Source organism: Primulina huaijiensis, chromosome 11 (assembly GCF_012295235.1).
Source record: "Primulina huaijiensis isolate GDHJ02 chromosome 11, ASM1229523v2, whole genome shotgun sequence".
NCBI classification, from domain to species: domain Eukaryota; kingdom Viridiplantae; phylum Streptophyta; class Magnoliopsida; order Lamiales; family Gesneriaceae; genus Primulina; species Primulina huaijiensis.
The window spans coordinates 15866542-15888303 of NC_133316.1; the positions used below are offsets into that span (position 1 = coordinate 15866542).

Consider the following 21762-nt stretch of genomic DNA (forward strand, 5'->3'; position numbering starts at 1 on the left):
TTAGTGTGTGATGATGTAGGTAATGATGTATTTTATTTTTGGATTATTTGTAAAAATTTTCTATAAATAGATCTCTCATTTGTGAAGAAAATCACAATTGAGTTGAGAGAAAAATATTATAAAGTGTGTAGTGTGATAATTTTAAGAATTTGAGATTTTTACTTTTTACCGTAAATTTTTACTTTTTCACAACACAGATATATTTATTTAGCATTGCCTTAAATGTTTTTGCAGATTATGAGGACATTTTTCCTGTTTACCCGCCGGCCACGAGGCCCACAAGTGGGAGACCAAACTCAGAGACTTCACAGCAAATATTTTAGCAAATTTGATCGTTAAAAACAAATTACTTTTTTTCCGAAAAGTAACTAAAATTTATTCAGAAAACTAGTACACATCAAAGTTCGGAATATTTTAAAATTATANCTTTTTCCAAAGTTAACAAAAATAAAGAAGTTATAGTCCAGTTCAACCGTCCAAGTCGTCTCTTGTCAAAAAATTAGTCAAGATCATTTCGATACCCTTTTATTGAATAGATGCAAGATCAAATCAATTTTTCAGAAACAAAAAAAATTGATCTTAACTCACGCTAGTACGATTTCCCATAAAAGATTTTCAAACATAAGTCACAAACACAAGATGTCGATGTCAAATTAAATATCAATATATTTAATAAGATTGACATAAAAATATATGCAATGGCAAGCGTGACTATACCAGGGATCTTTATAACAATTATTTCGTATCCGTCACACTTTACAAAAATGATTAATTCAAATTGATATATAAGTCAATTATACGTCATTATAAACTCTTTTAAACATATTTATCTAACACATGTAGGACAAAGAATACTACAATCATCCCTCTTTAACAATGCGACATCCTCGTCACGATCTGACCCTCGATCCTTTAATACCAAGAATTTAGAAATGACTCCAACACGTTCAAGATGTGGCTCCGTAGATATAGCACTTCTCCCCACAGGTTCAAGAAATGACTTTCACCAACGTAGCATTTTGCCCTACTTAGCACTTATCTCTCGATATTCCTACTGATAAGCATATCAGATATGGTTCTATCAAGCCCCGAGCCAGTGCAAGTGCATTTGTACAATAGGCTCATACAACAATTATTTCACTTTCGTCCTCGCTTTATCAAAATAATTAACATAAGTTGTCATAGGAATTTATAGGAAACAATTATTCAATTTTGAATAATTGTCTCAAATATTTAACCGATATCTAGTTGTTAATCTTGTTTATTGTGTAATTTATTTGATAGGATATTGTAATTGATAGCATAATATTTTCCTTTTATTTGTAGGGATAGTGATTGTATTTAAAGGATGTTGTACCCATGAATAAAATATACAGAAAATTATACCCCTCTCTTTGTCTACATGGTACCAGAGACTTAGATGTCAATCATGTAAAACAAAAAGGGGGGGAAAATTCAGAATATGCCATGTACACCGATTCTTCTTCGAGTGAAACCATGGACAACAAGTTTCCAGTTTATGCTGCTTCTCCCTCCGGGAGTCTCCCAATATTATAGGCCACAAATCAGACGGCCGAAATTATTCACAATGGGCCCAAGCCATGAATGGGCTACATCACGGGCGAACTCCCTTCACCCAAGTCAACCTATGCAACTTACAATACCTGGCAAGCTGAACACTCCATAGTCCTCGCATGGCTCATAAACTCCACAGAACCACACGTAAGCCGTCACTATCTTTTTTTTAAAACGGCCAAGGAAGTGTGGGATGCGCTCGTCAAATGTACTCCGACCAGGGCTACACCTCATGTTTTTGAAAATACATTCAAAATCGAAATAAATGAAGCAGGGCTCTCGATTGGTTGCCCAATATTTTTCTGACTTACAGGACCTTTGGCAAGAACTGGATGTATTTCTTGAGACCAATTCCACATGTCCTGACTGCAGTACCTAGAGAATGCTCCCTCAAAATTTCAACCAACTCCGGTGTCAAGTGTTGCCTCTATTTCTGTTTCTACTATAGGGAAATAATGTTATGGAACATAGGCTCGGCCACCCAAATTTTCATATTTAAAACGTTAGTTTCCATCATTATTTAATTATAAAGAGCTTGTTTCAATACCGTGTGAAATTTGTGAACTTGCTAAACATACTCTGTATTTCTCTCCAAAACCGTACACACCATCCACTTCATTCTCCTTAATCCATAGTGACATTTGGGGGCCCTTCAAAAATCATTATTTCTCATGGGAAAATGTGATTTTTTACATTCATTGATGATCATACACTGTTAACACGGGTTTATCTTCCTCATGACAACTCTAAAGCAAGCAATATATTCAAAATTTTCCATAAGATGATCCGAACTCAGTTTCACAACCATATACGAACTCTTAGAACCGATAATGGCAAAGAATATTTCAAGGCCATTTTAGGTGATTATCTTTTGAATGAGACTGCAAACCTCATAAATCACTTACCTAGTCGTCCCATAAAATTTGAAACACTTAATCTCTCCTCACCAATATATATCCTCAAGCCTCCAAATCGAATTATCTTCTCTTCAAAACCTTTGGTTGTACAGCTTTTGTCCATGTTCACGACCATAATAGAAGTAAACTTGACCCTCGAGCTCTCAAAACCGTCTTCATAGGGTATTTCGCCCACTCAAAAAGGTTATCGATGTTATCCGAACACAAAAAAGATATGTGTCTCTATTGATGTCACTTTTTTTGAAGATATACCTTATTTCTTCCAAAAGTCACTTCAAGGGGGGGATCATAATAAAGCTTGTCATTTTGGGGATACTCTACCTTTACTTGGCACAAATTTAGACATTGTCGTTGTTTCTGATAATGATCTCATCCAAATCAGCCCTCAAATAAATGAAAAAAATTCTTCAGATCACGAACAGGTACTAGAAACAGGGGGAGAAACAATATCACAACAGAAAGTATATGTCTACTCAAGGAGAACAAAGAAATCGTGAATCAAGCCCATAGCCAAGAACATGATCCGATAGTAGTTCCACAACCATCAGACAAGTCAAGTATTATGCTTGATCTCGAATTACCAATAGCTATCAGGAAAGGTATTTGATGATGTACCAAGCACCCCAACTCTAAATTCATTTCTTACTCAAATCTATCTCCTTCATTATGACTCCAAGATCTATCAAAGAAGCGTTGGCTATACCTGAACGGAAAGAAGTTGTTCTTCATGAAATGCATGCCCTAAAACAAAATGATACATGGCAATTTGTTGAAATACCATGAGGGAAAAATACAGTAGGGTGCAAATGGGTATTCATGGTGAAATACAAAGCTTATGGTTCAATTGAAAGATACAAGGCACGGCTGGTGGCCAAGGTTTTTACTCAAATCTATGCGTCAAACTTAATACTGTTAGATTCTCCAATCATTAGCAGCTACTCTCGATTGGCCTTTCCAGCAACTCGATATAAAAAATGCACTTCTAAATGGTGAGCTTGAAGAGGAGGTCTATATAAGTCAAACTCCAGGATTTGTAGAGGAGTTGAGAGAAAAAACTGCTTGTAAACTCAACAAGTCACTATATGGGCTCAAACAATCTCCACGTTCCTGGTTTGAATGGTTCTCCAAGGTAATAAAGAGGTGTGGATATGTCCAAGGTCAAATAGATCATACACTATTCGTTAAACATTCTGAAGAGAAGATTACCGTTTTTATAGTGTATGTTGATGACATCGTTATATCTAGAGATGATGATAAAGTGGAGGAAATTAAGAAAATGATGGCGAAAGAATTTGAAGTCAAAGATCTTGGTGCATTGAGATATTTTCTGGGAATGGAGATTGCAAGGAGCAAAAAAGACATTTCAGTTTCCCAAATGAAATACACTTAAGATCTTTTAGCAGAGACTGACATGTTGGGATGCAAGCCAAGCTACACATCAATCGAACTGGGAAACAAAGAGAAGATGTTTGAAGGAGATCCAGTGGATATAGTAAGTTATCAAAGTCTTGTGGAAACTCATCTATCTTTCACATACAAGCCCAGATATGCAGTATATAGAATCATGAGATACTGAAAACAAACTCCTGAGAAAGGCTTATTTTTTGCAAAACAAAGATGATCGAATAGTGAGTGCATTCACTGATGGAGATTGGGTTGGATAAATAAAGGAAAGAAAGTCAACTTCAGGGTATTGTATGTTAGTATGGGGAAATTTGGTGACATAGCGCAACAAAAAACAATTTGCTGTGGCAAGAAACAGTGCAAAAGATGAGTATAGGGCTATAACTCATGGAGTATGTGAACTTCTTTGGATAAAGAGAGTAATGAAAGAGCTGGAAATAGAATTTGAAGATCATATGCTGCCCTGCTAATAGCTATGACAATGAGTGAACTATCAGCATAGCTAATAACCATGTCCATCATGATAGGACCAAAGATGTGGAAGTTGATCGACATTTCATAAAAGAAAAGTCGGATGGAGGTGTTATTCACGTTGAATATGTTCTCACATCTCATCAACTAGCCAATCTTCTCACAAAAGGGCTATCCAATAGGATATTGTAATTGATATCTAGTTCATAGTGTTAATTTTTTTTTTGTATATGTGATTTGATAGGATATTGTAATTGATACATTAATATTTTCCTTTAATTTGTATAGATAGTGATTGTATTTCAAGGGTGTTGTACCCATGAATAAATTATACAGAATTATACCCCTTTCTTCCTTTTTAATAGAGATCATTATAATTCATTTTTAAAAAATTTATCTAACCCGTGTAGGTTGAAGGATAAGGTGTACTACAATTTCCAATTGATAATAAAAATAAAACATAGCATTTTGAGACTGAAACAAACGGAAACAAATGTTTGCACACAACCGCTTATAGATCAACAATGACCATATACACTCAAAGCGTTACTTATTTTATTTCTAAGATTTATTGCTAGAATCACGATACAGACAACCATTTGAGACTAAGATTTACTCTTTATTCCACCTTAAGTAGTAAAATAAGAACCACAACACGTTCTACATAACAAATTAACGACTATACACCGAATATTCTTGTCTAAAATTCTCATATGTTTCGAAGAGCAATTTGCTTTCATGTATCTTACATCTTTTCAATTCTAACTAGTGCAAATATGACAAAATCCAATGAAAGTAATACATGAGATATACAAGTAACTTCTCATTTTGATACTTCAACATCTCTAAACCCATGTATTATTTATCTTTTCCACCCTTCTCCATCCCCTCCCCAACCCCAAAAAAACGATATTTGCTCAAGACCAATATTAGTAGCCCAACTGTTGGAGTTAATGGCTTTAGTGGTTCTCGGAGTAAACTAAGAGCAGATTTCAGAATAAGGTATTGTGATCGTGTCAAAATGACTTTATCCTGTAATAGATCGACAAAGGTTTTCAGCTGAATGGTGCAATATCAGTGTTTGAAACTAGATAAGCTGATTATATCCAAACTACATGTAGGACGTAACCAGTTTCACTAACTAGATTTTCTCATGTTAAAATCAATCGCGTAAAAATAACATATAAACCCAGCGAAAGAAGTTTAGCAGTGACTATACTTTGAAAGAAACTCTAGAAATCGAATACAATACCTGTTGCGCAAGAAATGAAAGGTCAATGTGTAACTATTGCCATGGCTGTGACAGTGAGACAGTAGGTGTTGATGCTTTCATCCCTTGTTTGCCATGTATCGCAAATTTGAGGATGTTGTACTGCTCACTGACAGAAGAATACAACGACTCCGCATATGCCTTTTTTGCCTGCAAAGAGAACAGCGTGGCAGCCATGAGGGCCCATATTGTTTAACATTATTCAAGGAGGGAGTTTTGTTTTCCCTTTCCCTCCCAAAAACTACCCATAACTTCTTGGAAGCTCATCTCAATTTTAATATAAAAACCACGCTGCATAATCGGAAATAAATGTTTGCCTGATTTACTATGAAATTAAAGGCACAAAATAGATGGCATTTTATGAGATGAGAAAAAGAAGGGACAATACCATCCTAGAAACATTTAGATTATGAAAGTGAAATCTATCAATTCATATTGTGTTCGGAGCATTGGCAGCAATTTTAAAGTGAAGGAAGGTTATTGACTCAACCATGAACTCTTCTGTTCAGGAGCTTACTATCCTCGATCACGGCAGTTTTCAAGAGTATTATTAACTGCCAAATGTTACAGGATCCTCCGTCCATGATGTCACTCTAATTGAACAACATACTCCTTATCACCATATAACGCAGGCAAGACTTTGGTTTAAGAAAGAATCTTAAACTGATAAAGAGGAACTAATTCTTCGATTAAGTTCCAACTAATTCTTACTCATCACTCACATTCGTGAAAAAAATATTACAGCAAGTATACCAGTTGACATCAAGTAAAGCGTGTGGATGGGTAAAATAAGTCTGCTAGCCAAGTAACAGATTTTGCACTGATACATCCCGAGACAACTTCAGTCTTGGTAGATTTACACGGAATATAAAGGATTTGTTTGCTTATGCAGCATCATTGCAGCATGAAATCTTTGTTTTTTATTACAATTTAACTAATTCTTTACAGCATGCTCCTTATATTTACAAATTCCCTGGGATTATCTTCACTTGCAACATCAGCTCCGCTGAGAAGATACGGAAGTCTACGTGGTGATTTAAGTACTTGACCTCGTTTATTTTCTAGATTTTCTAATATTATATGAGTTTTATATAATCCATAAAATTGTTCAAGTACACGGCATTAACGACGGACAGTCAATACAGCAACAATTAAGAGAAGTAACCTCTTCAGAATCTTCAAAAGCAGACGCAATTTCATGATAACTGATTTTGTGTGCAATTGAAATTCCAGTCCCATGAAAGCAAATCACTCTTTTCTCTCCAATTTCTTTCTCAACCTGTCATAAAGTTGCGAGTTGGATGCAGATGAATGAGCCAGACAGACTGCCAGAATAGATTAATAAACAAGAACAGACTCAGAAAATACCTTGAATGGAGGGGGCATAATATCATGGCAGAGTATGGCTAAGGGGTATAAATGACCAGGTTTACCAGCATGTTCTACTAATCTTCTCATGTTATCTACCGCGGATATGTCAAAAGGTGCCTGTACATCTTATGTATGGATAGATCAAACTTGGACTACAAAAATGAGGACTAGGCTAATCAGACCAGAAAGAACAAGCATAACATAACACTGTACATTGTTTAATAATCAGCCAGTTAACATAACAAAAGGAGAAGAAAAGAAGTGGCTGAAACTCAGAAAAGAGACTGGTGCAAATTCAAACTTTTTCAAGAGGCCGAAATCAAGATTTCATGGACTGAAGGCACAAGAGCATCAAAGATGATCTAACTGGAAAAACCAGAAAGATAGCATCTAATGCTAATATCACCTCCTAATGCAAATCACAAAGCCACAAGTAGCTTATGCTGTTTTCCATCCCATGCACACATCTAATAAAAAAACAAACAGAAATAGCAATAATAACTCAAGGAAGCAAAGGACAATGGTTTCACAAGATGATTCTAAGCCCTTCATTTGGATATATTCTTACACTGTGAATTAATATGTAGAGGAAAACTAATCTTGAATGAAAGAACACATACTGGATACCATTCTTTAGTGACAGTATCTGGACGGTCCCGTCCACCACTTGGTGCGATCCAAATAATTTTTGATCCACTCCTACACCCAAGAAAGTGAACAAATTAGTCTCTCCAAAAACGTGATTGTTATCAGGGCCATAAAAGAGTATTACAGAAGCCTCATATAATATGTTATTGCATATATTATTAAATGCTTAATCAGTACAAAAGATTACATATGTCTAAATAGATATATTGAAAGGTAATGATTTGCTGATTGTGTCTCACATCTGGATCTCTCTCGCACCTCAAACATGTGGCTTGTTTCTTTACTTGGGCTAGTTCTAATGTTCGCAGAAAGATTGACAGAGGGCCTTGGTCAATGCTTACTGGTTACAATCTAATATGGATTCTTACGCTGAATTCTTAGTTCTTGGATGTGTTTCGGATCACTCAATATGTATTGTCTGAACTCTCGCTCCAAAAAAGAAGATTGGCTAGACCCTTTAAATATGTGGACCCTGCATGACAAGTTTGATAAATTAGTGATGGATATATGGCGGTTTTATGGATATGGGACTGCCCAGTTTGTATTCAAACAGAAACTCAATCAATGTAAGAAGCCTCTGAAGTCGCTAAATTCCATTCACTTTAGCCACATATCGGCAAGGACAAGTACAGCTAAGGCAGAACTTGAATATCTCCAATTGATTCACTTGAATGGAAGGGTGGTTAATAATGACTTGAAGTTTGTTAAGAAATCAACAGAAAAAAATCCTTGAAGCAGAAAGGATGTAATTACCTCAAGAATGATTGTTGCACCAAGTTTTTTCATGATTTGATTAAAAGGAGTAACAAGAGGGATGCAATTGTAGCAATTGATTTGGATGATGGCAGCTCTATGATGGATGTGAATATTATTGTTAATGAGTTCGTGAAGTATTACAAAAACATGCTTGGTACTAGAGTTCATCGTGAACCTTCAAACTAGTTTAGGGATGGGAATATGGTTTCAGCAGATCATCATAAGAAGCTTGTTGAACTTGTTTCTGCTGATGAGATCAAAATGGCACTCTGGATATTGACAATGACAAGGCCCCTGGATCAGATGGTTTTGGATCTTTGTTTTCAAGAAAACATGGGACAAAGTTGGGTATGATGTGTGTAAGACTGTCGAAAAAATTCTTTATTTCAGGGAAACTTCTCAAACAATGGAATCCCACTTCTATTGCTCTGATGCCTAAACCAAAGAATGCCTCCAAAGTTCATGATTTTCGACCGATATTGTGTCGTTTTATCTTTTACAAGATCATTTCGAAAATTCTCACTAATCGGCTTAGCACAGTCATGAAGCAAATTATTGATTGGGTTATGGAATGTGTCACCACCACCTCTTCCTCATGGTTTCTTCCAAGGGACAAGAGGCCACCGAAAGGGTTATCTTTTATTCCCCTTTCTGTTTGCCATATGCTCAGAGGGATTGACCAGGAAACTTAATTCTCTATGTAGAGAACCGAGCTTCAAACACCACCCCAAATGTGATCTATTGAATATCACGCATTTGGCATATGATGATGATTTGCTACTTTTCTCGAGGGGGATATGAATAGTGTACTAAAGATCGTGGCGTGTCTGGATGAGTTTGGTCGTACATCTGGGCTGAAAACCAACTTGCTCAAATCAAATTTATTTGGCAAGTGTGGATGCTTTGGTAAGTGAAGAAATAATGCAGATTACGGGCTTTCAGGCAGGGATCTTCCCTTAGCCATCAAGCTTTGTGCTGCCAATTACAGTGTTCTGGTAGAGGCAGTGTTCTGTAGATAGTATATCAACGTGCATTGGAAAATGGCCAAGAAACACTTCGTCTGTCTTATGCAGGCAAACTTGAGCTTATAAGGGCTGTCATTCAAGGGATTGAATGCTTCTGGTTACAGACTCTACCTGTTCCTTTTAGTATCATACATAAAATCTACTCGTTGAGTACGAAATTTATGCGGACAAGTAACCATCCGTCGATTGCCTGATACACCTTTTGCATATCAAAAGAAAATGGTGGTATGGGATTATGGGATTTGAGGTCGTGGAATAATGCGCTACTTGTCCAGACATTGTGGGATATTCACACAAAAAAAAAGACACCTACTGGATCAAATGGATAGATCAAGTTTTTCTTCGGAGGAGAAGTATATGGAATAGAAGGGTACGTAAGAATGACTATTGTCTTGTTTGGAAAATCATTTCAATTCGTGATGAGATCCTGGTTCATGGTTCAGTGGATGATTCTATAGCTCTGTTGAGTTGGTTCGTAGGAAAGAATGATATGCATAAAGCTGACAGTTTCTTTGCTCCAAATTATGGTGGTTAGTTGTTGGTTGACAGAGTTAATGTTTTTTCCTTATATCTTTTGGGCATGCCCAATATATTTGTATCTCTATTTTTTACATCAGTGATATGATCTTTCATGTCAAAAAAAAAAAATAATAACAAATTCAAAATAGCAAAAAGAGCTCACTCCAAAAATTCAAATATATATATGGGTCCATTTAAAACTGCTATAGACTCCAAGAGAGTTCCTCAAGAACAAAGTTACTATTCTGATTTCGAATATTTTTCCTTTAATGTAGACCAACTTCAACTAAAGTGGATTTCACAGAACTTTCATGGGAAAGATTTAAATCCTTGGAATTAAGCTCCATCGTAATCTTGTAAATGTTTTGTGAATACAAGCATAAAAATTGGTTTTGTTAGCTGTCGTTGACTTTCCGCTTACTTGGTTGCTTCATCTCACTTCTTCATGAACGATGTCTTTGAGTCTTTCATGTCTACCTTTTTTTATAAACTTTTATAAAATGCAAACCTTGTAATGGGGAAGAAATCCAAGCATGTGATATATCACGCTCACAATGAAAGTCAATATACACTCAATAATTAAAACAAGAATGCTTTACTCGTGCAGCCAGGCAAACTTCATATGGAGCACAGTTGAGAACATTAAACAAGATGATATGGAGAAAGTTTCTCTTAGCCTCGATGAATGCTGTCTAGATTTCAGGTGTTAATTTCAGGTTAACACGTTCAAGAAACACTCTGCTATAGATAGAGCCAAATGAGATTGTAATGACGGCTTTCTTGTGTTGATTGTTCCTGCTCATGCTCCTGTTCTTCTCCTCCCCTCCCTTCCCCTCCCCTCCCCTCCTCTATCTCTGGGTTGGTGCGGCAGGAGGCGGTGTTCTGGTGGTTGGAATTAAGTGCAGTTATAGATCTTTGGAAATTACTAATTTAGATTTTGTAGTTCTTTAGAAGCAATTCCCCAATGCAGTCCTCCACTCAACACAACCATTTTCAGAAGCTCATAAAAAATGACATCCCGCATAATTTTGAATAGTACTGTTTTATAAGTAAATGGTGTGTTTCTTAGAGTTTTAAACTCAGCTAAAGGCCTAAACTTCATATAAATTTAAACCAAAAGGCCATAGTGAATGACGCGGGGTGAGTTTTTTTCAACAGATAGTGTTGGTGAACTGAAGCATTTGATTTATGAGGACTTTCCAAGAAATATTCAAACAACGACCTCTAAAACTCCATAATTATCACAGAATTTTGCCAAATGAATGACTGAAGTACATAAGCTACCTCAAAAGAAAAGCCATTTCTTTCAAACTTTTGGTGTTTGCCTTCTTTTTCATATCTGTAAGTTCTGGGTCATCGTTCATGTGCTTTTTGGAATACACACATAGAAGGTTCCTGAGTAATTTAAAGCTCAATAGTTATTTAGCAACAAAAAGGATAAATCACCCCAATTATCTACTAAAAGAAAAATATCTACACACCTTCCCATACTAAATGGTTTGGACAGAGGATCTGTAATTACTCTATCCCCTGCCACATAGATCTGCATTCATGATCAACATATTGTAAAAACAAAACCAGAATGCATGATTGCAAGCCATAGGGATTTCATTGAAGGAATTCCAGTGATACCAAATCCTCAGCAAGATGCGGATGAGTGGATTCAAGCAACAAAGCAATGACTGCTGGGTCTGCCTCGGTTTGGTGGTTGGAGATTAAGATAACGTTCTCGCCCTGAAATTTACGACAATGAACACTGGATCAGAGATACACAAAATCGTATAACTTCATATTAAGAAAATCAATCAAGTTTTCATGATTTCAATATCGTAATTGCTAATGATTAAGAAATGAGAAGATGCAACCAATGAGAGCTAGTAGCATTCTAATAAACATGTCATTCTAGAAATAGAGAATGAGAAAAATTTATAGCAAAAAATAATATAAGTGAATAGATATACAAGAAAACACACCACGAGATGGAGAGAATGGACGTATAAAGGATTTAGGGGAAGTAGGGAGAGAAGTTAGTAAAAAGGTCATAATAGTAAAATGTGGCATCCTATGTCTAACCCATCGTCACTAATAAGGAGTATTGACATGCAGACTAATAGGAAGTGAAAACGCTAAAGGTTTAATTACAAGAAAATGAATAAAGCCATCGGTGCAGCAAGACTAAAGAAAAGAAATTGATGCCATTTAGAATTTTCCACTAGTTTGACAAGAAAATAATGAAGCCCCCGTACTTTTAAAAGAGTTTAGTAAAGTGAGCGCGACACAGGCAGGTTCATTAGGTGGCAGGGCAAGGTATTTTCATATATACAGTTCTGCAAAAAAGAATGGATTCCTGGGAAAGTTCATACTATAAGAGTAGGAGATATTATAAAAAAATGCTTGAGTCAACAAAAATACTAGTAAGCAAAAGAACAGAAAAGCGATGGACCAAAGCACCAAAAATGTGCACCTGCTGAATCTTCTTTTCAATTTCACTGAAGACAGAGATGTTCCCAACATATGAATTTCTGAAAGGTCAAGTTGGTCAAGATTAAATGTGCAAGGGTAAAATATCACTGGAATATCAGAAAAAAAATTTATTATCATTATTATTTTGAAATCAGAAAAGTATAATTATGTCCACAGATTCTAAATATCACAAGGGACAAAATTAAGATGATATAAGAGCAGAGTCCTAGTAATTCAAAATTTCACTATTTCTATAAAGGTCGAGTCTTGAAGCTATGCAAAAGAGGAATTGCACATGATTTTCAAGTTACTCCAGGAATCAGCCGCCTATAAGCCATATTTAGAATGAGATATTCGCAATAAAAATCGGTCACAAATACTATACCCATCAACTAGGACTGATGAGAGTCTCGTGAGGACACAGACGAATGGCATGGGATAGTCATGCATGCTATGGACCACGAGAATCACAGTAGACACAGGCTTTCGATCCCAAGAAGTTTTAAAACCAAAGATAACATGAAATGAGACAACAGATACGGAATAAATTGGAACAAAACAAGGTCCAAAAAATATCGGACGAAACAAGGATGCCCTACACAAAAGCAACACAAAGATTCAAACAAAAACATAATTTTGAGATGGAACCTCGACCCATCACTTAGCAAAGCAAGAACCTTGTTATATAATTCAACCTTGACCCGTTATCAACAAATGTGACAAGAACCTTTGTATATGAAATCCTACGTCGACTCACTGCTTAAAACGAAGCAAGAACCATAGGCGGAACCGGCCGAAACTGCGACTATTGTGGAAAGCCTAACCATACAAGGGAAACTTGCTACAAGTTGCATGGAAAACCGCACAATGATAGGATGAAAAAAACTAGCACTCCTACAGCAAATGTGGCCGAGTCATCTCCATTCAGTAAAGAGCAATTAGATCATCTTCTCAAATTGCTAAAATCTTATTCAATCATCACCTAATGTTCTCGTCGGTTCTATAGCACAAACAGGTAGCAATTTCAAAATATCATCCCAGGTTCATGGATTCAGGGGTTTCAGACCATATGACCAGCAATTCTCACTTGTTTGATTCCTATATTCCATGTTCAGGATATGAAAAGATTAGAATAGTTGATGGCAGTTTTTAATCGATTGCAGGAAAAGGACACGTTAAAATTTCATAACATATTACACTAAAATCTGTTTTACATGTGCCAAAACCTGCTTGTAATCTCCTTTATGTCAGCAAATTATCTAAGGATTCTGATTGTTCAGCTTTCTTTCTTCGATCCAGTTGTGTTTTTCAAGACCAGTCACCAGAACTCAGGGAAAATTATTGGAACTGACAGAGAAATGAATGGGCTGTACTACTTTGATGAAACTGCTTGCTAGAAAAATAAGGCTCATGGATTAGGTATAGCACTAGATCCACTTTTGAGTTTTCTCAATGATCGAGTAATGCTATGGCGTAGAAGATTAGGACATCCCGGTTTTCTGTACCTCAAAAATATAGTTCCTGCATTGTTTAATGGAATTAATTGTTCAAAATTTCACTGTGAAACTTGTCATTTTGCTAAAGATAATCGTGTTTCCTTTCCAGTAAAACCTTATTCTGCATCAAAACCATTTCACTTGATTCATATTGATGTTTAGGGACTATCAAAAGTTAAAACACTTACTGGAAAAAAATGGTTTGTGACCTTTATTGATGACCATGCAAGACTATGTTGGATTTATTTTCTGGAAAAAAAAACGAAGAACAAAGGTTTAAAGATTTCTTTTACATGATTGAAAATCAATTTCAAACTAGAATTGACATTTTAAGATCTGATAATGAAGCTGAATAATCAACTTGTCATGATACGCCATTGCAGAAAGAAAAAATAGACATTTACTCGAGGTTGCTCAAGTCATTATGTTCTCAATGAATGTTCCAAAATATCTTTGGTGGGATGTCGGATGCTCTATTAAATGTTTGTTACTTGATAAATAGAATGTCATCTCGAATTTTGAAATTTGACACACCTTTGCAACCTTCCTTGATAAAATTTTGGTTGTGTTTCCTATGTATATATACCAAATGTTTTCCGTTCTAAAGTTGATCCAAAGTTTGAAAAAGTGTTTTCCTAGGCTATGTGTCTAACAAGAAGGGGTATAAAAGTTTTAACCCTCTCACTAAAAAAATTTTGAAAGCATAGATGTCAGATTTGTTGAGGACGAACCATTTTTCCAGGACTTCACCCGTTCCAAAAATTATACCAAAAGTTTATGTTCCCTTAATTGATTCTGATAAACATTTTCTTGGAAAAAAATGTTGCATCTTTGCCATTCATTAATTTATCTAAGACATGGGGAAAAAAGCCTCAACAAGAGCTTCAAGTCTACACCAGAAAAAAGTTTCTCAAAAGTGCAACAGCCACAGTTATTTTTCTCAAGCAAATGATCACTCCAATTTTCCGAATGATGGTCCTAGAATTCAGGGTAATATTCCTTCCACTCCTATTACCTCTTCATCGTTTCATATGATCTTGATATTCATATTGCACTTAGGAAAGGAACCTTAGCATGCACTAACCATCTCATTGTTGAGGATGACCCATGTTTTCATAAAAACTATCTTCAGGGGTGAACATGGTTGAGGAAGATAACTTTTGGGGACACTTTAACCGTTCCAGAAAGTATACTAAAGGTTATGTTCCCTTAATTGATTCTGATAAAAAAAAATTCTTGGAAAAATCTGTTGGAAATATGGAAACCAGAAGTTGTACCACATCTTTGCCGGTCATTACTTTATCTAAGACCGGGGGAGAAAAGCCTTAACAAGAGTTTCAAGTCTACACCAGAAGAAAGTTTCTCAAAATGCAACAGCCCCAATTATTGCTCAAGCAGATGATCAATCCAATTTTCCGAGTGATGGTCCTAGAATTGAGGGTAACATTCTTGCCACTCCTATTACCTCTTCGTCGTATATTGCACTTAGGAAAGGAACCCGAGTATGCACTAACCATCTCATTGCTAAGTTTTTGTCTTGTGCAAAATTGTCAAACACTCATATGGCATTTGTGTCTTGGATTTCTAATCTGTCTTTCCAAGAACTTTCCAGGAAGGGTTAGGTGATCCGAACTGGAAATTAGCAGTAATGGAAGAAATGAAAGTTATCAATAGAAATAACACTTGGAACGTTGTTGGTCTACAAAAAGACAAGAAGACAGTTAGTTGCAAACGGGTATTTACGGTAAATGTAAATCAGACGGAAGTGTGGAAAGATACCAGGCGAGGCTTATAGCGAAAGGATTTACTCAAACTCATGGTATAGATTACCAAGAGAATTTTACCTGTCACTAAGAAAAAAGTCTCCTACAGTTAACTCCAACTAGCCACTTCATCAATTTAATGTTAAAAATGCATTCCTAAATGAAGATTTACAAGAAGTATACATGGACTTACCACTTACCACCAGGATTTGAATAAAGTTTGAAAAAATGAAAGTGTGCAGGTTGGAAAAAGCCTCGTACGGACTATGGCAATCCCCTAGAGCTTGGTTTGAGCGCTTTGGGAATGCGTGAATAGACATGGTTTTTCACAAAGCCAAGCTTGGTCACACTTTATTTTTCAAACATTCCACCAAAAGTAAATTGATCATCGTAATAGTCTAAGTTGATGACATTATCATGGCTGGAGACGATTATTTTCAGATAAATAACTTGAAGAAACACCTTGAAGTCGAATTTTATATCACGGACCTAGGACAACTGAAATTTTCTCACGATGGAGTTCGCCAAAACGAATGACGGGATTTTAACTTAATCAAAGAACAGAGATGATTGGTTGTAAGGCAACAGATACTCCAATTGAAATTAATGTTAAGTTAAAAGTTGTAGCACCAAATGAAGTGGTGGACTGAGAACGTTATCAAAGATTAGTTGGAAGGTCAATCTATTTGGCACATACTAAACCAGACATAGCTTATGCAGTAGTGTTATGCGCCAATTCAGCTTAAGGGAGAGTGTTTGAAGATTTCCTAGAATATTGTATATTTGTGTCTCAATTTTGGAGTTATATTTACATAATTTGAGAGATTTTAGCAGTCCATTTTTCATTTTCTTTATTAGGAAGATTTGTTTCCTATTTAGTCTTAAAGTTGAGTCTTTATATATTGATGTACAGACATTATACGTATGAATAATAAGAATTATGAAAAAAATCTTTTTGTTCTCGGTCAATTGTTTGATATGAGTGACAGGGCACCGCACCATAGAATAGCTATGACAATCAAACAACTTTACAAACCACGTGCAAATATACTTCAATTGTATTTTTCTACTAAAATCTAGTCAACAGTGTTTATTCTCTCAAGGATTTTTAAAACAATTAACGTTGAAGAATGTAAAACAGATTCTTTGTAAGCCATATTGCATTCAGATCTTAAATAATTAAAAAAACTCGAGCTTTTGAGGAGCAGCAGAGCTTACACTTACAAACAGGAAAACAGTAAAGTAGAATACCTCTACATAGCATTAGCCAACCGATTATGAACATCAATGACAGGCATGAAATAATTTAAAAGAGAACTATGTGAAAACACCACATTTCGACAACACCAATTATCACTGTATAGTTGAAATGTCGATGAAAAACTGGTAATCCTTAAAAATTAATCAATTGCAACTCGAACTTTCCTCACGTGCTGCATCTAATCACGGAACAATGATTTATTCCAAGTTCCAGCCAGGAATCTACAACAACAAGTACATCAAACTGAAACTAGGAATTGGTCATATTCCTCTAAATCTATAACCTCCAAATGTTGTTACACACAGCTCAAACTTCTTAAGCTTTACGAATCTTGACCAGTAAATCAAGTTTATACTCCATGTATGTCAGTTTCAATCAGTTTTTAATGTGGTAAGAGCTAACTTTCTGCAGAGCAGACATTTGGGCTCCAATCTGTCATAATCATACACCTAGTTGGCCTTAAGCAAGTAGCCGCAGCCATGCAGTATTGCATTCGAAGAGAATCGATCAGGCTCACCTTGTGCGTACCATTACTAAACAAGGCTATTGAGTATTGACTAAACATAAAAAGGCAGGTTTTTAACAGTTGTAGTTGCAGATATCATAGCATGGTACAAATTACAATCTCCATTGTTCATTCAAGAGTCTGAAGTTCTGAACGATTTGCAACTCAAAATTATTTCAGTGATCATTTCGTGTAAGCGACTAACCTGAAATCAATCAAAGGACGGATGTAATTTTGACCAAACATGTAATAGTCAAAAGGTTCTCGAATGGCTTCATGATATGCAGCGAATTCAAAAGGATCCTGAATGTCAATTGTGACAAAGGGAAAACGATTACAACTAAGACTACTTGAAATTGTACAGAAAACACATATGAGAAGTTTAGAAAATAATAGGAATATAGCTAATACCCGCACATCCATAAAAATGCGGTCTAAGGCAACAGCCATATTAGACAACACAATCTCATTAGCTTCAAGATGTTCACCCATGAAAACCTGAATGTTAAGCGTACATCAAAAACATCACATCCATTTAATATATCTCAGACTGCTTATAGAATATGTCATCAGAATAAATTAGCAAAATTAAGATTCAGTTACTGCATTTCGGTAATTGTGGTACAGCTCCTCCATCCCCTCAGCGACATTTCTAGGTAATCTTCCAGCTTCTGCTTCTTTTTTTATCCCCAAAAGCAAGTCTGTGATGATAAATAAAAATAAATGAAGAGGAATGCCTGCAGGGTCTAGCTCCAATCATCACGCACTTCTATCAACCAAAAGAACAAAATTTCATAAAGGTTGATATAGCTAGGTGTCACATTAAGGCTTCATCTGTGTAAAGTGCTAAAGAGTATATTATTATTGGCCTCATGATCCTGTTTATTTATTACGGATCTTTATTTAAAAGAGAAATCTAAGAACAAAATGGAACCAAAAATTAAGTTCTGATAGTAGAAATGATACAAAAGTATATGCCCTTGGATCAATAAAATCTGTAGATTATTGATCATACATCGAGTAGATAGTTGAAACATTACTTCCTCTCACCTACACATTACTTACAAGTCTAAATAGTTGAACAACATCGATTAGAACAGAAAAATAAAGAGCAGAACCTCACACAAAAAAGGCATGTGCTAGTAAAAAAACAAATGTGTAGAGAACTACAATTATATCAGAATTAATTGACAATTCAACTATTCTTAACTACATTCTGCACAGATTTACAATCCAGAAAAAATTCACAGAAAAAAATATGCTTATAGCGTATACTTGCAAAGACAGGCATAATTCAACTCCAAGTGATTATTTCAAAATTAATTATGAGTTAAAAAGATTGCAACCATTATCAAACACACTGAACTCATCCAAGAAAAATCAAACATCATCGCCAACATATAATACTTGTTTAGCAGTGAAACCGGACGATTAAGAGTTAACTCAACATCGATTTGGTACATACAGCCAGACGCCATGGAAAGAAAAAAAATCAATCATGAAATCCAAATGCTATAGATAATGAGAACAACAAACAGAAAAGGAAATGCGAATCCGCCATAACAGCAACAGAAATCAAAGACCTTGTTCGGAGCGCGCATCAAGGAAAGTTCGAGGAGGCGCAACATCCCGCTGGTCGAAGTCGGAGGTGGAGCTGGAGGCGACCGCATCAGCCGCGGCTCCGGAGCTAGTGGAAGAGCTCTTCTTCTCATCGAGCAGGTCCGCCATTCCCCGAAGCTTTGAAGCACAGAGAAAACAGCTCCTCCTCCAAACGCCTCCGGCTGCGGAGTTCACGGAACAAGAGATCTTGGAAGTAGAAACCCTAGGGAAAAGTGCAGAAGCGAAATTTGTGGCAGTGGAAGAAGATGAAATAGAGAGTATCATTATAGCCTCATAGGGAGCAATTGTGTGGTGGTGGTGAAGAAATGGCAATTTTTAGTTGGGGAGAAAATAAATAAAAACTATTAAAAGCACGCGACGCAATATAATATAAAAATAAAAATTATTAAAAACGATGGCAGTATAGCACCACACTTTCCAAAAACTAACATTGAAAAATGACAATTTGATGTATGAATTACTTTAAATAACTCTATATATATATATAACTAACATTGAAAAATGATATACATATATATATATATTATTCATTTAAAAAACAATTTTATCATTAAGATAATTTATTTTTAAGTTCAATTATCTTTATAACTACACATTTTTTAAAATAAATATACAAATATTTATTAAAAAGTATATTTATGGTAAATGAGTATCATTTTTTTTATATTAAATGAGACTTGGAATACAATTGAATATGATATGTGGCATTGTTAGACCTATCGAACATGTTCTTCAAGACATATACCCTAAAGACATACAGCTACGCAAGGTTTCCAGCTGATATACCATTTTCAAAAACTGAGCTAAGAAAAAGAGGTATTTGAATTCTAGAATAAAAATAAATATAGGGTTCATCTTTGGAACTTTTACAAAACATGAAAGGGATTACAAAAGATATACCAAAGAAATTAAACAACAGAGGATTTACTGAGGTCCACCTTAAAAACATAAATTCATAAAAATCACCCATAAACGTCATTTCTCAGCTAACCAGGCTGAAGGGCTACAACATGAATTTATGATTTTTTGGTTAAACTCAAACCTTGTGTTTACCATTTCATGGTTCATCTTTTTATCTTATGATTTAACCAAAAACTCCTATATTAAATTAAATTCTAAAACTCACATAAATCTTTTATTAGCTCAATTTTATTCCAAGTTTCAAATAAATATAGATCATGTCATAGTAAGATAATGATTTAGCACAAATATTTTAGCCACTCATTCAGGCTGATCTTAAAAATTAAAACAATAAATAAAAAAGAAAATAAATAAGAGAATAAACTTACAAAATTGTATTCAGAACTGGAAACTTTTATTAGAAACTTCAGAAGGGTTGTTTACAGAGAGAGAATAGAGGGGAGCGAACTCGAACGTGTCCTCTAAAAACAAAATATAACCTATATATAGATGGAAGAGCCGGACATGAAACCCCGGATTCCAATTAAAAATATGAATAATACAATGCTTTATAAAAACAAATAGTAACATGATTACAAAATTCAAAAGTCTATAGTGATATTCCAATAACTTTATTAAAGATGAATATTTTAATCATCTTTAATGTTGTCTTTTATTGAATTTTTTAGATTCTCAAATATATCACTAACATGAGAAAAATTAGAAATATCTTAATCTGGATATTGAGCATCTTGCATTTGCATTAGATGAATGAATTGATTTTCAATAGATTCTGAAGCCATGAATTTATCCGATTTGAAATCTGAACATCCAATATTCTTATAAAGATCTTTCTTCATTTTTTCAATATATACCTCGATCATTTTCTCTTTTGAGTAGATATCAGAATATTTCTGAGTAAAAAGCTTAAACGGACTCATTGAATCTTGTTCTTTTTCTTGTTGTTTATTAAAATCTTTCTGATATGAGGAATTTTTTCTTCCATATTTCGCTAAGTTTCAAAGCCATATGGCTTTCATGTGTCTGGGTCATCTCTCAATAATTTGTCCCAAAATTTTGTGGAACTGACTCTCCATAAGCAAGGAATGTCTTCATCAGTGTAACCAAATTCTGGTTGTTATCTTCAAATCAATGCGATTCCAAATTCCATAAAGAACAGACATAAAATCTTCCCATCAATCCAATGTTCTGAAATGAATTTGTAATACTTGGGGAAACATTTAACCAAATATTCATTGGTTTTATAAAAGCCTATGGCAAAATTTTTGCTGATGGACCAAATATTTTCCACCAAATTAAAAATCAATTTGGAATCGGGTAATGGAAAACATTTTCACAGATTTTTAAAAATCATGTATGTTTTCTTTTTTTGTTTTCATAAAATAGAGTTTTATTAAAACTCTCAATATAATTCTAAAAATTAGATTTAAAATTCATTTGATGATTTTGGGAATAAAACTCTTTTTCTACTGATGGAGATATACTCCATTCTTCAATGATAGAGAAGTTATAACTTCCTTTCTGTTGAATATTACCATAAAAGTGAGTTATTTCAACACTTTTAGTTGATAAAAGAAGATTTTCATAAAATCCTCTTTGTTTGTAAGAACCATATACATATGATGTATTGGTTAAATATCTTTCCATGATAGTCTATGAAGTTTTTTCTCATTGGATATCATTTTCTTCTATAAGAAGAATTAAATCTCTATATTTGGTCTCTATATATAGAGCTGAATCACCTTCATCATCTTTAATGATATTAGCATATGATGCT

At 34.9% G+C, this 21762-nt stretch overlaps 1 protein-coding gene across 4 annotated transcripts; it reads right to left on the minus strand.

Moving 5' to 3' along the window:
* Window positions 1–650: 650 nt before the first annotated feature.
* On the minus strand, window positions 651–19400 carry LOC140987118 (glycerol-3-phosphate acyltransferase ATS12, chloroplastic). Of its 4 annotated transcripts, none has more exons than XR_012177071.1 (14): window positions 19028–19400; window positions 18048–18145; window positions 17856–17942; window positions 17650–17747; window positions 12421–12478; window positions 11589–11690; window positions 11438–11499; window positions 11241–11351; window positions 7629–7707; window positions 7006–7125; window positions 6803–6916; window positions 5620–5787; window positions 813–1051; window positions 651–754 (listed from the first exon to the last, which is right to left on the minus strand). XR_012177071.1 is itself a non-coding variant. In XM_073455525.1 (13 exons), exons 1-12 carry the CDS (start codon window positions 19326–19328, stop codon window positions 5653–5655), a joined length of 1365 nt encoding a protein of 454 aa, XP_073311626.1. In that variant the 5' UTR covers window positions 19329–19400; the 3' UTR covers window positions 5010–5399; window positions 5620–5652. The 4 variants fall into 4 exon arrangements, 1 of the variants encoding a protein (XP_073311626.1); XR_012177072.1 differs by having other exon boundaries at window positions 813–1054; XR_012177073.1 differs by having other exon boundaries at window positions 813–974; window positions 5615–5787.
* Window positions 19401–21762: the final 2362 nt, after the last annotated feature.